This window comes from Chanos chanos, chromosome 15 (genome assembly GCF_902362185.1).
Source record: "Chanos chanos chromosome 15, fChaCha1.1, whole genome shotgun sequence".
Taxonomy (NCBI): Eukaryota; Metazoa; Chordata; class Actinopteri; order Gonorynchiformes; family Chanidae; genus Chanos; species Chanos chanos.
In genome coordinates, this window is record NC_044509.1 from 12,828,324 (window position 1) to 12,843,744 (window position 15,421).

The 15,421-nt window shown below is 42.7% G+C and overlaps 1 protein-coding gene across 4 annotated transcripts in view; it reads left to right on the forward strand.

Annotated features, from left to right (window-relative positions):
- Nucleotides 1–2,407: 2,407 nt before the first annotated feature.
- cltca (clathrin, heavy chain a (Hc)) overlaps nucleotides 2,408–15,421 on the forward strand; it is a 32,387-nt gene continuing 19,373 nt past the window's right edge. For 2 of the 4 annotated variants that reach the window (XM_030792079.1, XM_030792081.1), the window contains exons 1-7: nucleotides 2,408–2,699; nucleotides 10,805–11,012; nucleotides 11,552–11,554; nucleotides 13,900–14,168; nucleotides 14,333–14,494; nucleotides 14,603–14,716; nucleotides 15,027–15,200. In XM_030792079.1, coding sequence (XP_030647939.1) covers nucleotides 2,658–2,699; nucleotides 10,805–11,012; nucleotides 11,552–11,554; nucleotides 13,900–14,168; nucleotides 14,333–14,494; nucleotides 14,603–14,716; nucleotides 15,027–15,200 — 972 coding nt within the window. In that variant the 5' untranslated portion in view covers nucleotides 2,408–2,657. The remainder of the gene's footprint in view (nucleotides 2,700–10,804; nucleotides 11,013–11,551; nucleotides 11,555–13,899; nucleotides 14,169–14,332; nucleotides 14,495–14,602; nucleotides 14,717–15,026; nucleotides 15,201–15,421) is intronic. The other 2 variants (XM_030792080.1, XM_030792082.1) reach the window with 1 other exon arrangement.

A 15,421-nucleotide genomic window follows, 5' to 3' on the forward strand; every position in this document is an offset into this window, starting at 1 on the left:
CTCTGCAGTTCTGAGTATCAATGGGTGGGGAAAAAACATTGTACTGTACTCCATGCGTGCTCCATATGGAGTGAGTGTGGATGTGGATATATTCCTACCAATTACCGACTGTGGCATACCAAAGTTATTAGCAAAGATTTCCTCCTCATCTGCTGCAGACAGCTCTGACTGGCTGGACCCACCTTCTACGTCTGATTGACATGTTCTGGGAAACATGTTCAACCTGCGGTGCGAGGGGATTGTATTTTCCCAGAAAACTTGTGGCACAGAAGAAAGTTGGGAGCATTCTTTCGTAACGAAATAAATGCTTGCTCTAGATTAGGAGAGCATGTACTAGGTCAGTTTGACATCTGCAGTTAATCAGTGTTTTGGCTTTACTGTTTTGACAGTGCTTTGTCTTCATGTTTTCATACAGTAACCAATACAATGGCTGTCTAGGACCTGGAGAGAAGTGTGGAAAAAAAGAAAACTGGGAGAGAGTAATACTATGATTCTTTAATCTGTAATTTATGCATGGTACAAACGGTCTATTCAGGATATTGTTTGTACAGAGTAACAATCAATATTCATGTTCTTTACAGTGGTCACATGACCAAAGCTGGGAGCTACAGGTTTACGTCCAAAAAACACAACCATTAAGGGCGGTTTCGTAGTCAAGCAACAGAATTCTCTGTTTTTATGATCTTACTACACCCTTCCAGTATCTTCGCCAGGCCATGTGCTGACAGATTCTGAGTGAAAAGAGGAAATTATCATTTTAGTGTGGCCCCACCCTTAGCAGACATACTGCAGAAGAAAGTCTTGGTCCGAGTTAATGAAGAAGATATGTGGATGTTCTTTAGTTTTATAACAGAGGACACAGCCGTTATCAATCACATGAATGCAAATTTGTGCACAAACCGTACTCTCACTGCCCTGTGGTATAATCAGTGGCTTTTTTGGTCTGTCAAAACTGACATTTGTTAGGGGCTCTACAAAGCTGACAAATCATTTGCTGTGGTTCTGATTCTTAATAACTTTACAAAACGATATAATGAGATGCGACAGTGTCAAGAATCAAGACCCAATCCACAGACAATCTGTTTTGAAATTTTATAAAATTCGCTCTTTCAGTCTTAAATTAACCCCTGCCCAATACTGTAAACTGATTCTGTGCTTTCACACAATGTTTCAAAATCCATAATGTGCAACAGATGGGCCAAACCATTCTCCAGAATTACACAGGATGAAACTATGTTGACTAAGCAAAAAATGTAGACTGCCAGTCAGAATCCAGTTTCACGTCTTACACTTATATGTGATTCATTCCCTCTAAATGAAATAGAAAAAAAATGTTCAGTCGCACACTTATACTTGTTTTAGCAGCATCTAGTCCAGTGCAGTAACACAGAGTCCCCTTTACCTCTATGAAGACACACATTTTGTACGAACAAGTTAGAAATACACTTTTAAAGTGCTTACACGGGACCCTACTCTCTGTCACCAATGACCTGAGATTTAAGAAGTAAAAACCAGGTAAACAGAGATATTTAGCATAATAATTTTACTGGTTTGATCGGAGATACAAAAATACAGTACGTACTGCAACACTATATGGCGCTAATTTAATGGACAAACTTATTGAAATGAAGTAATTTCAATGGAATGTTAATTTGCTGTGTTAATTTTGAAATATTGGCAATGGAAACAGTTCATTCGTGTTTTTGGTACATCACCCATAAGGGCCATGCTCTGTATAACTTCAAGATATACCTGTCTCATGCTATCACGGCACTCTATCGTACTCGCTAAAATTTGCAAACTCAAATGTCTTCTCGTTGATAGCAAGCTTTAGCAAGGTTTGCGGAGATGTGTAACTTAATTAGAATCTGAGCACACTTTCAAAAGGGATTTCCATTATCCCCTGGACTGCTGTGTCTGTAACGTGTGGCAACGTTCAAGAATTACTCCATTCAGAAATACTATAGCACAAAACATTCAGCTTTTATAACTGACACACAACCAACTTTATACTGTCCTAGCGAAGGCTAACCTAAACTGCACTGCGAGTTTAACAAACACTCCCAACCGGCGTCAACCTCCAGTCTGAGAGAAAACATTTAAACGGAACTTACGTCAATTCACGAGGACGAATGATGTGGCAAAAATCAAAGGGCGAATCGCAACGAAATAGTGCCGAAGCACTCATATCGCTCTTGTTAAAAGTATTTCAACTGCTCGGCCAAATTCCAATTCTTCTGGAAGCTGAAATTACTAGAGTACACGCACTGGCTATTCACCAAAGAATTTCATAAAACAATGCTTTTACATAGGAACACTCTTCATTTTAATGGGTGTATCCTTCCGCCTCGATGAAAACTGGATTCATTTCCGGAATGTTTCTACCCTGGACAGCTTCCGCCGCCATTGCAGGTTTCTAGAGTTCAGTCCAGCGGCTACTGATTGTCATTCTGGAGTTGAAGCGCCGATTTCATATTCAAAGGGCGACTAGAGTAGCAAGCATAGTGTCAATAAAATTTCAAAACATCAGCTCCTGTCAATTAATTTGGAACCATCAAAGCCGTCCCGGGCTGCCCGGCTTGGATCTGAGTGAAGAAGCCGTAGTTAGCTAGCTAGCAATATAGCAGGAATTAGGAGGAGAGCATAGAGGAACCATCATGGCTCAGATCCTGCCCATCAGATTCCAGGAGCACATGCAGGTATGTACAAATTGCTAAGATGTCACTTGGATGGAGGTAAATAATGTGCAGTTCAATATTTGTAGGAGCATGCGAGTAGAAACCGTCACAAAAGTCAGGCGGCATCTGACCTAGCATTAGCTGAAGTAGCTAGGTTTACCCAGCTCCTTCCAAATGAAAATGACCTCATAAAAATTAGCTAGGTTAGCAAGCTAGTCGAGCTGGTTTAAGATGTTAGATATTGACGAGAAGCGGTTGATACACAACGTTTTCAAAGGAGTTATTATCTCTAAGTTTTTCCCGAACAGGCCTTGTTGACGCTGGACAGGTGGACAACTATTATTGGGCAATTCTTATGAATAGGGTTAGTCATAGCTGGCAGCCTAGGATGTGAAGGACCGGTCCTGTAAGCCTTAAATACCCCATAGCACAGTTCCGTTTACTCTGTTTATAATTTAGCTCGTTGGGTTTTCCTCCCTTTTAGCGTTAATTTTAAGGTTTATTAAGTCAGCGCTATAATGCGTTCACAGTCTCAAGACGTATTCGGAACGTTAACGTTGCCGACTTGCTTTGCCGGATTTCATCTAGCGCGAGCCACTGCCTTGGCAGTGTTGACCGGCTCTAGGAAAATCTACAAATTTACATATATACTTAATTTTCTTTCTTTTACTGAACTCTGGCCTGTCTTAGTGTAAACGATCTACCTCGCAGTGAACCACCAAGATAGTTATCGCTTGGACGATAAAGCAAGAGTGTTGTATCCAGTTACCACTCGCCACCTGACACAGTCAAACATCGTATGAGTAGAGCAGGTGCCGAAACCCCCCACCACGGTTTTGCATCCTCATTGTAGCCTCAGTTATACATCGATCGTTTAGCCGGAGAAGTTTTCTGCAATTAATTGTAGCTGCTGAAGCGTCATTTGAAATCTGTTACTCAGTTGCATAAGAAATGTGATCAGTTAGTAGAGGTGAAAAAAGCAAATGCCCCTTTGGCGATTTAAATGGATAAAATGTTAGTCGAAACACCGTCCTTTGGCTTTTTTTCCTCTACGAGAATGCATGAATTGGTGAATGATCACTGAAGATCAAGCTTATACTTAGTAGTTACGGGAGGCACACTGTGACATACAGGAACACTCTGGTTGAACTTTGTTGGAAGTGTGCACTGCCTATCAGAATTGCACAATAAGGTGGTTGTAATTAGAAACTAGCTGGAAACTGAAAATATTTGGCCACCTCACCTCAGTCAGTGACTGAATGCCACTTATATTAAGAAAACACGATTGATTTCAAATAGCTGAGGTAAATATATACATCGGAGAAAACAAGGTTTTGCGTCAGCTTCCTTCTTTTTAGTGGTGTCGGTTAGTGGTGTCTTTCGAAGTGGCATTGTATTTTGCAATCCAGCATTGAAATATGTGACCTCTTTGGGGTCTCTCAATATGCTTTTGAGCAAACTCACAATCATATACTTTCTCCTTTTCTGTAAAACTTTTGTCAGGTGTGTAGGAGCAAAAAAGAGGCAGTGATCTGATGTGGAAGAATGAAGAAAGCAACTGGAGATAAAAGTTGTGTGTGTATCGACTTAATTATAGAAAGCAGTTGTTTAGCCTGCTGTTGGCAAGCAGTATAAACTAATGTTTGACATTTTAATTGCCCTTTATTGAGTTGGACAGCTTGACGCTATATAGCAGTGCAGGGTGTATTCAGATTTAGACTGTGATGTGTGATTATCATCCGTGTTGTCGTGGACACAGAAACAGAACTGTCTCACCGTCCGCTCTTGTGATTGATTCGGTATTACTCTGTCAGCCAGGAAAAGGCAGTGCCACAGAGAGTCGGCTGCGTGTGTGTTTGGTGAATTGTGCTTCAAAGAGAAATGACAGATGAATGTATTACTGTTTGCTCTGTGTGAATGCCGCGTCGAGGTCATTTTACACGACGAACAAACAGCCGGAGGAATGTGTAACTTTCTTTCTGGACAATGTGACATTTATGCATTGCCTTCGTGTGATTATCTCCCTTGTCCTCTACAAAAGATCAGTTCGTGATACCATATTTGGCAAATTTCCTCCTTAGGTGTGCTTTACCTCTGATTGTGGCATGGAGGGAGGTGGGGGGGGGTTGTCACAGGCAGGTGGGGGAGGGGTTTCTGGTCTTTTCCCAGCATGGATGCAACTGATGCCCGCTGATTTGTTCTGTAGGCCAGTGAATGAGACATGAGTTTGAATGAGTTTGTCTCCTGATCTCTATAAAATGTGTGTTGTCATGACAAATCTTTATCAGGTATTAACCCAACCTGAATGCATCCAGACCTATGGATTTGCTGCCGTGTTATGCTTATATTGTATTTATTCTTTTCGCCTTTGATTTCATTGGCTCCCTGGCACAATTTATCTACTCAGTTCATTTTACATCCAGCTGGATATTTGAACAACTTCTGGCTAATGGCAGTCATTTTTCTAAGGGCTCAAGAAGACTCCATAATCTTTATCATTTCCAGTCATATAAGTAGTGAAAGACTGCATTTCACTTGCTCCTTTAACTGCTCATCAACTCCGACTAGGTGGGGAAAGAATTTTCAAAACTGCTGAGTGTCAGTATTCACTGGCCATAAAACTCTCCACTAGTTGCCATAATACTGTGCTGGTTTGTCTATGTGTGAAATCAGCATTTTCACCCAGATGGACCTGAAGAAGTTTATGTGCTCAGTCCTTTTATAGAAATGATATGCAGTGGCTGTGTATGAAAATGGAATGAGAGCAATAGTGAGGGGTAAAAAAGAAAGCGAAAGCAGTGACTGACATAGCGGCATGCGCGTTACATGCAAGAAGACTGGTGAATTTCTGGTCGACTGATTACGACTTGCAACATATTGAATAGGATAAAGAAAGAATATTGAGGTCAGGCCTGGACCATATGAGGAACGGTAGAGTTGTAGAGTTACGTTAGGAGTTGCTGTGATTCACTTGTGGTGTGGTGAAGAAGAAAACTATAGTAATGGTTAATATCGTGTTAGAGATTTGGAAAATCACTAATGAAGCATCTCCCGTTTGCAACCTTTGAACGGAAATGAACAACATTTTTGAAACATGCTTTAGTGTTAGTGTGAAGCTGCGATATTGGTTTGTGGGTTTTGCTAAATTGTTCATATGCACAGCAGTGTTCCGTTTAATTCTTCACCTTAAAAGAAACCTCAGTGTTAGAACTTTGAACCCTCACCTGGTAACCTGCTGATTGCCTCGTGATATAGAACGACATTCGCTGTGAGGTTTCCTCGCTCATTTCCCCAGAGCACGATAAAGATTCATTATAAAAATGCACACTCACTCACACACACACACACGCACACACACACTCACACAGGACGAGGCTGTTGTGGAACAGGAAAAGCTTTGAGAGAAATTCATAGCTTATGTATGCATTCCACCTTTTCCCCTTCCCTTCCCTAACACATCTCCTCCGTGTCACTTATTAGCTTGTCACATGACCCGGGCCGGTTATATACTCCCTGTTCAGATTCCACCAAGCGTGTTGTTCTAGTCCCTTAGACAATGGCTCCCGGCTTCCTGTTATGGAGGACTGTGACAAGGGCCCTGCAAGCCTCAGCATATTACACATCCTTCCTTAGCCTACCTCAGACTTAAACGGGCGCGGGACGCAAGGCTTTTGTGCTGACTTGGGTGCTCCTTTCCCCTCGACAGAAGCATAAAGCAAGAGTTTACATCAGCAGCTGGGATTCCTGTCACTTACAACTGGTTCCTGCAGCCCATCGCGCGAAACCCCTGATTTTTTTGGTCGAAATCGCACGGGGCTTTCTTCCTGTGCGAGAACAGAATTGGCCTTCGACGTCGACTCCGCGTCGGTCTGACGCTATCGCACGTTAATAAAACGCGGCCTTAGAAATCTGCCTCTTTAGCACTTTTAGGCAGCAGGGTTAGCGGTTGACGCTGAGGTTTTAGCAGTTGATTTTTTTTTTCTCTCTTTTTCTCTTTCTGCCCTTTCACCCCAAAACTCTTTTTCTGTGCCGTTTCCTTGACAGTACAGTTTGTAAATGTGCATATGCACACGCATAACAGTCAGTTAGGATTTCCTCCTGGAAAAATCTTATGTAATTGTGTGGCATGTGTAATGAATGAAAGCACTACATGTGATGTCACCCAGATAATTTCTTTAATATGTAGGCCTCTCTTTTTTTTTTTCCCCAGTGCTGCCACTAACTAAATGACTTTGGTCTTGTCTTATTTAAACCGAAGTGATCTAATTTGCTCAAATTTCCCTCAGTCTAAACAACCTAAACCTTTTATTTTTCTGTCTTTCTCGGTCACACTCTGGAATAAGAAACGGGGCGCCATGGAGCCGCTACAGTGGCAACGTGAACTTTGACAAGGACACAAGTCCAGTAAATGCTAGAGCCTTAACCTTGTAAAAAACTGAAATCTTTATCATGTTTTACATCACCCATCTATGTCCTCTTTTCTTTTCTTTTCTTCCCTTTCTCTCTTGTCTTACTCATCTTTATCTCAGAAGGTCAGATTTCTCATGAAATGATTAATGTGTTTTTCATGTTCCTGGTGATTCTCCCACCATTTCTGTAAAAAGGAATGTATTGTGATAGATTATCGACCGCCGTATAAAGCTGAATGCCTGATTTAAGGGGCAAAAAAACAAACAAACAAACAAACAAACAAAAACCTCTGTTGTCGCCACAACTTCAGATCCTGTTAAAGATATACAGCCTCACGCATTTAAAATTCTGCGTTGCAGACTTTCTTGTGCAGAGCGGTTTCCCTGCGAAAGGCGAGGCACGGAGACAAGACTGCTTTCCCTTGCACTTTCAGGTGGCTGCGTAAGCGTTAAACCCCGTTCAGAGTCAAATGAGGGTAGACCTCGCTGTAAATGGAAATAGATTGCGGAGGATCTTTGCTGGGAAATGCTTTATTGATCTGAGCTTTTTTTTGTTTTGTTTTGTTTTGTTTTTTTTCCCCCCCTCTCCTCGTGCGTGCTCAGACGCTCGCATTTCCAGTACTCTCTCTGAGATTGAATGAGACCGAGGTTATCTCTGGGGAAATGTTTATTTTTTTGCGTGTGTGTCTGACTGGCTGACCAGAGGGATGAATCACGTTTGGCTCAGGGCTGCGTTGGGCTGCAGCCGTAGCAGTACCGTCTGCCGTTTGATCAGCCTACGTTACAGTGGCTCTCTTACACTCCACAAGAGCTGACGAGGGCATAGCTTCCTTCCAGCCTATGAGAATAGTCTGATGTCATTTCTGATGATGTCATCAGTGATGTGGCGGGCAGGGCCTGAGAGAGCAAAAGAGGTCAAGGGAATGTTTTTTTTTTTTTTCTCTCTCTCTCTCTCTCTCTCTCTTTGCTGGCTACTCCTTCAGTTTCGGCCCTGATTTGTTTAGTTAAAATTACATCATCACATGCCGTGGTGTTGTTTGTCCAGTCTGTGTTTTGACTTACTCCTGAAACTCCTTATGTGGAAAAATACAAACAGATCGTGTCTAGTTAATGTAGTCACAGGACTAAGATACTTATATATGTATTCTTTTTTCAGATGGAAAATTCCAGAAACCTTTTCAAGAAAAACTATTATTATTATTATTCTTTGTCGCTCTAAACACTGCAATTCTGGATTGATTGTAGAGATTTTGATTGATTTTGGAGTTCGTCTGCGTGTGAATTGTGTAACCGTGTAGATGTGGCATATGTTCTGGGACACATGACAAGGGGAATGCGGGTGAAACGTTAGGGCGTGGCGCTTTTCTCTCCATTGATAAAACGTGCTTCAGGTTCAGTTAAGGCTTTTTTCCTCAGAAGTCTGCCCACAGCGGCTGATGATTAGACATCATTTCTGCTACGTGACTCTGAGAGATTGAGTCACTCCTAGCTGAAAGAAATCTGTTACCCAAGAGCCACTTGCTCTGTTCGCTCCGGGTTTTCCACTCTTCTCTCTTAAGATGTTCCTAACCCGCTTCAAGTCTTTGTTTCTCCTCTTCTTCTGATTACGCTTGACAGGCTAGATAAGTGTCCCGTTAGTGATTAGGAAAAAGAGCGTGAGTCAGAGGTTTGAAGTTAAAATTAGGTCTGAGATTTTACATCTGGGGCATGGCGGCCAGAAATCGGGGTATCCTCCTTCCGGCGGCTTCTGTAGTCTTCATCATGAAGTAATGTATATGTGCACAAAACTGCATTGGTGGTTTAACGCCTAAATAGGACTTGAAGTGCAGTTTTGGAAGAGATTATGTGGCTGCAGGACCGCTGTGGAGCGTCCATCTGCCCAATATCAGAGTGCCCTTCTGCATCACAGATTAGTCTCCGACGCTCCTAGTCATGTTACGTAAGCTCGCTCTCTCTCTCTCTCTCACCAGCGTTGTGCCAGTCTGTCGGCTTGTATTCCTGTCAAGGCTTGTCTCAGGCAGCTGTGTTTTTTAGGAGGAGACATCACACATCATGGTTCTTAAGCTTTTTTTTTTTTTTTGCGCTGGAGTTCAGGTGCTCGGGCATCAAAAATGCGATGATTGGAGAACAGAGACGACCAATCTCGGGTTTCCTTCCTGTGTTTGATAACCATGTCCCTCGTCATCAAATGAAGTGTAATTATTAAGTGAAGGCACGAGTGTAACCCAAACTGGGAAGATTCAGTCTTGGAGGTCACCATCAAGCATTCTGTCAGCATTAACACAGCCCTGGTATATTCATCCGCCCCAACTCCAAATGTGAGTGTTTCACCCTCTCTCATTCTAAATGATAACCCCCTCTATATCTTCCTCTTGGTCGTACGCTACGGGAACACCAAACGCGAAGGTATTTCGTGACACTGTCTGAAGTAAAAGCATAAGGATGAATTTAAAATGCCATTTGATATGCCCGTGTGTATAATAGGACAATAGACCGTGTCTGTACAAGGTTTGCTGTGTCAGGGATTGTAAAGCTTGTTGTTGCGGTGTGGCGGCTCTTCTCTAAGGGGAGGGGGATTGTCTTCCTGAGACAGCTGGTGCCGTCAAGATAATCTGGAATCCCCACGGGCTTGTGTTTGTCATTGAGGGGAACCAGTGTCCTCGTCCTTATGCAGGTAAACAGACAAATAGCGCCGGGTTACACGGCGTTTGGTTGAACCTGAGACCTGCGGTGTCTGTTTTTGTAACTCCAAACGCGCCCCTGGCTCTCTTCGCTGGAACACTAGGACATCAAACAAACAATCTTGTGCACTGCCCCGTCGTTGCCTATTATCTGTCTGTCCCAAAAACCGCCAGTCAGAGGAGCAGTTCTAGAGCAGGCCCTGTTCCATTGATAAGTGCACCTTCTCAATAAGGAGCACAAAATACCAAGAAAGCGGTGCAAAGTGACCCAGCTGAATTTGGGCCAATTACAGAGCATTTTAGTAGGTGAGTGGGACAAGAGGCAAGAGGTCAGATGTGATCTCTCAAAGCTGTGCCTCCACCCCCCCCCCCCTTTTTTTTTTTCTTTCTTTTTTTTTTTTTAAACTGTACCCTTGGCCGAGGTTGTCAAGGTCTCACGAGACCATGTGCTCATGTCAGTGGGGGAGCCAGGCAGTCACGACAGAGGCCCAGGCTTTGGAACTGGAATTCCTCCGTCTGTGACATTTACTGCTCAACAAAAGCCCCTTAAGTCTCTCTCTCTCTCTCTCTCTCTCTCTCTCTCTCTCTCTCTCTCTCTCTCTCTCTCTTTCTCCCATGCTCTTGCTTTTGCTCTCTTGTTCCTCTCGCCCTCTGAAACTGTAGAAATGTTCGCTCCTTCATTATTTAGGCCGGAGCAAATAACAAGATCCCATTTTTCCTCCCTTTGTGCCCTTACCATTGGCCTTGGTCATTTTTCTAGCTTGCTTATTTGATGCCTGTTATACCACAGCAGCAGGGAAGTGTTACACATCAACATGCGAGATCTAGATAAATCAGCGAATCAGCATTTCCTTAAAGAGGTCACTGGATCCTACGCACGAGCAACTTAGAATTTCCTTTTGGTTTCATTCATATCAAAGCATAACCAAAACCTTTATTTTTACCTTCCTGACTCCAATAATATCCTGATGGAAACTCATTCACACTTTCCTTGTCGTTTTTTTCTTCTTCTCTGCACTGTTTTTTTTTTTTATAGCTCCAAAATTTAGGGATCAACCCCGCCAACATCGGGTTCAGTACCCTGACGATGGAGTCTGACAAGTTCATCTGCGTGCGGGAGAAGGTCGGCGAGCAGGCCCAGGTGGTCATCATCGACTTGGGTGACCCAAACAACCCCATCCGCAGGCCCATCTCGGCGGACAGCGCCATCATGAACCCCGCCAGCAAAGTCATCGCTCTGAAAGGTACGCTGGCACCGTAGCCACGGCAACGTGACTCCACAGATATAAAACTCTTGGATTCAGAGGTCTCTGTTGATCGTAATCAGTAGTGAAGTCGATATCTCATAAGACGGAAGAAAAAAATGTCATGAAGTGAATTCTGTCTTGAATTCTTTGTTGGCTTTAAACTCTTTTTTTGGGGGGGTGAAAGAGTCATGCGTTTCTTGCAGGCATGTATATATTAAGCATTTGTTGTTAATGTCACAACGATAATAATTTTGAGTTATTCTAGCTCTGTTCATCATCACCTTATTCATTTTTTTTCCATTCAGAGCTGTTTGTGTTTTTTGCTTTATATTTTCTCAACTAGTTTTTTTTTTTTTTTCCTTTTTATTGGCCTATATCCACCAATATCGATTGAATATCAATTGTACCTCATTAGACATGACATAACCCTGAATTGCAATGGTTTTTTGTCCTACAGCCATAATTGCTTTGTCTGTCTGTTTTTTTTTCTGTTTCGTTTGTTCTTTTTTTGTCACTGCTTTCTTATGTGTATGCAGACGGTGAGTTAAAATTTCAATACAGAGACTTGTGAAAGTCACAATCCTGTTTTTACTCAGATATTTTAAAAAAAATAACAACAAATTTGGCAAATATAAGGCACGTACAGCTTATGATGCAACCTGCTGACTCCTGTTTTTTATTGGTCCACCAAATACTTAGTTAAGTAAGGAAGTAAGGCAATCAACTGGAATAACCTCTGTTGTCTAAATTATCTTTGAATGCAGCCCGTGGTGGTTCAATACATAGAAAATGCAAACAGAACATCTGTAATACGGGCAAGATTTATTCTGTTCTGGAAAAATCCTTGAATCCTCACAGATTTGAAGGATTTGCACAGTCCACCTAACCTGACCTGAGCTAAACAGGATATGACTTTCACAGTTTTTACAGCGTGGATGTGGCCATTACAGTGATTTCTTTGAATGTATACGTAATCTAGTATCTGTTCGGGGTCTGAAATATTATCGGGCGATTTTTTTTTTTTCCCTGTCCTCTTTTCTTTCATCATGTCTTTTTGCAAATTTCATAGCTTGCCAGTTGGAGACCCCTCCCCCACACCTTCTCCATTGAGTACATTCTTCTTAGCAGTTAAACACAAACCCGTGGACCTCAGAGGGTCTAATTTCTCTCGGGTGTAGGTAGCTTAATGGTTTTATGCTCTGTGTGGTAGTCCATAGTCCACCTCATATAAAGCAGTCTTTCCCTTGTAGAGTTGCTTATCATGGGCCGTGCCAGTGACTCATTTAACGTAATGCTGCAGTGTAACCTCCTATGTCAATCTCAGTCTATAGGTCCTGAAATCTTATAGAGAAAGCTTTACATTTATTAAACTGGAAAGGAAGCATATCCATTCGGTAAGATACACGTACATCAGGACTCCCAGGCCTCTTGTTCAAAAACATGATTGGAATGGCCTATGTAATCAGATGAATCTTAATCCCCTCCTGAGACGCAAGTCATTTTCATTTTGACCTGCATGGTAAGTTATGTATGGATGCTACGGCCCTGATTGGGCTGGCTTCACGGAATGAACTGTTGGTCATTAGCGATAATCTATCGGCTCCGATCCGTGGTCCAAGCTAGTCAATCACAGGGGAGGCATGAATGGTGTCCTTTGAGGAGGTCCCGAAGCTTCGTCCACAGTGTGAAATCAGATTAGCTCGGAATTGATTGGTTGTTTGTAGCGAAAGACCATGATTTAATCAATTCATTCTGAATCAATCCATCTATGAGCGTACGATTTAAACAGCCACACGAATCCAATAAGATTTGAGGTTTAATGTGATTTTCGGATTAACCGCTTTAAAATACAGTTTAATTTGATAGGCACTCCCCAATCTCAATTTTTGAGACTGACTTCCTCCTGTCGGAGTGTTCTGTGTTTGATTCAGTTCACTGTTCCCCTTATATATCTGCATTCAGTCAGTCTTGGCTGTGGATCTAGCCCCTCCCTGATCCTTCCTCACACAACCCCCCCCCCCCCCAGTGCTTGTGCTCCCCCCTTCCTATTCTCTCCACTGAGGCATGTCATGTGATTGTGTGTCAGCTGATTTTGAAATCATGGCCGCACATGCCCAGTTTAATCACCCCCCCCCCCCCAAAGCTGTAATCTCTCATGCAGTTTCACCTTGGGTGGAAATGGGTCAGATATTTCACAGCTTCTGCAAAAGCATATGGCTTTGTGTGTGATTTTAAGGGATTTGTAACTGTTGATCAGTATGGGAAAAAATAAGATATGTGTTTTTTTAAGATTTTGTTAGTAAAACACAGGTGAGTGTATGGCTTGTTTTTCATTGTACTCTACCACAACAATTGCCCAACCCAACGAATGGTGGATCATTGGGCAAATAATGTGATTGATCAGTTTGGGGTTATTAAAACATACATCATGTTGGAATCTTCCCATCACTGCACACAAACAGTAATCTGATTTCATGTCTTCCTTTTATTCAGTATCTTCCTCTGAACCGCCCCCCTCTCCCAAGTCATAATTTATAGTTTGGTATAATTTCCCTGAATGCAGATAAATGAACACATTTAGTTGGTGTCTTGTAAATATTTGCTGTGCTTCACAGTCGCGGTTGTGCTTGCTTGATGCACCTACTGTTATGGCTATCAGTAATTTTTGCTTGACTTACGAAAATCAAGTGGAGTTTGGAGCATAATTTGGTTACCTCTAGAGGGAAATATTGGTGTGTGTGTGTGTGTGTGTGTGTGTCTGTGTGAATGTGGTATTATCACAGTTACATGTATTGAAATAGCAAAGCTTTTTTTTTTTTCTCGGCTCTGAGGTGCGAGCGACGATGACTAATGAGTTTTCTTTTGCCTTCTTTTACCTTTTTAGCTGCCAAAACCCTTCAGATCTTCAACATCGAGATGAAGAGCAAGATGAAGGCCCACACCATGACTGACGATGTCACCTTCTGGAAGTGGATATCTCTGAACACAGTTGCCCTGGTAACTGATAACGCTGTTTACCATTGGAGCATGGAAGGCGACTCCCAACCAGTCAAAGTGTTTGATCGACACTCCAGCCTGGCGGGCTGTCAAATCATCAACTACCGAACTGACGCCAAGCAAAAATGGCTCCTCCTCATCGGCATCTCCGCCCAGGTACCCAAGATCAATCACTCAAACTGTCCTCCGTTTGTCAGAATGTCTCAGTTTTTCCTCATAGCTTCAAGGTTAGATTTTTGTATTCGAAAAATATGTAGTCGTATGTAGAATCCTTATGTCTTTATTGTAACATTTTTTTTGTTTGTTTGTTTGTTTTGTAGCAAAACCGTGTGGTAGGGGCAATGCAGCTCTACTCTGTGGACAGAAAAGTTTCCCAGCCTATCGAAGGCCACGCCGCAGCCTTTGCCCAGTTTAAAATGGAAGGAAACGCAGAGGAGTCCACCCTCTTCTGCTTCGCAGTCCGAGGACAGGCTGGAGGAAAGGTACCCGCACCGCCAAAGTCTGCCGTTCAAAAGCTCATTCGTTTTTCGCCGTTTCCCTGGTAATATTATTATGGTTTTTATGCGTTGTTATGATTTCATCATTTCTAGTTGCACATCATTGAAGTGGGTACCCCACCAACCGGAAACCAGCCATTTCCAAAGAAAGCAGTGGACGTGTTTTTCCCCCCTGAAGCTCAGAATGACTTCCCTGTTGCAATGCAGGTTTGTGATCCAGATCTTCACCAACCAACAACAGGCTAATTGCGGAACGCTGGCATGACTGCCCCATAGTTTTTTGCGTCAGTTTGAAAACAAACAAAAAAAACAACACGAACATTATGATTAAGGCCTGATATTACTGCAGGGGTAGAATTTGAGAAGTAAATAACCCACACATGCAGAAATGAAGAATTGAAACCGAACCATAAAGGAAGCAGAAACGCATTTGAAAGGGAAGGTAGTCAGTTAAATGCTGGTTATCTGTAGTTTTACTTTGCTGTACCGTAAAACAGACTTTCTCTCTCGCTTATAGATCAGCTCCAAACAGGACGTCGTTTTCCTCATCACTAAATACGGCTACATCCACATGTACGACCTTGAGACAGGCACCTGCATCTATATGAACAGAATCAGCGGCGAAACCATTTTCGTGACCGCACCCCATGAAGCCACAGCCGGCATCATCGGAGTCAACCGGAAAGGACAGGTAACCTCTCCCTAATAATCCGTGTAATTCTAAACTTGTTTGAGCAGATGTGTGTATTTGAGCTCTTTCTACCCTTGGAGCCTCTGAGGCCCCTGTCCTGTTGGGTTTTGTTTTTGTGTTTGAGACCGAATTAGCTCGGTCTCGGCTCTTGAGGGGAAACCGGAGGAGGGAGGCCGTGCTAAAGAGCTCCGCGAGCTGATTACTGGAGAGCCAGCACATTT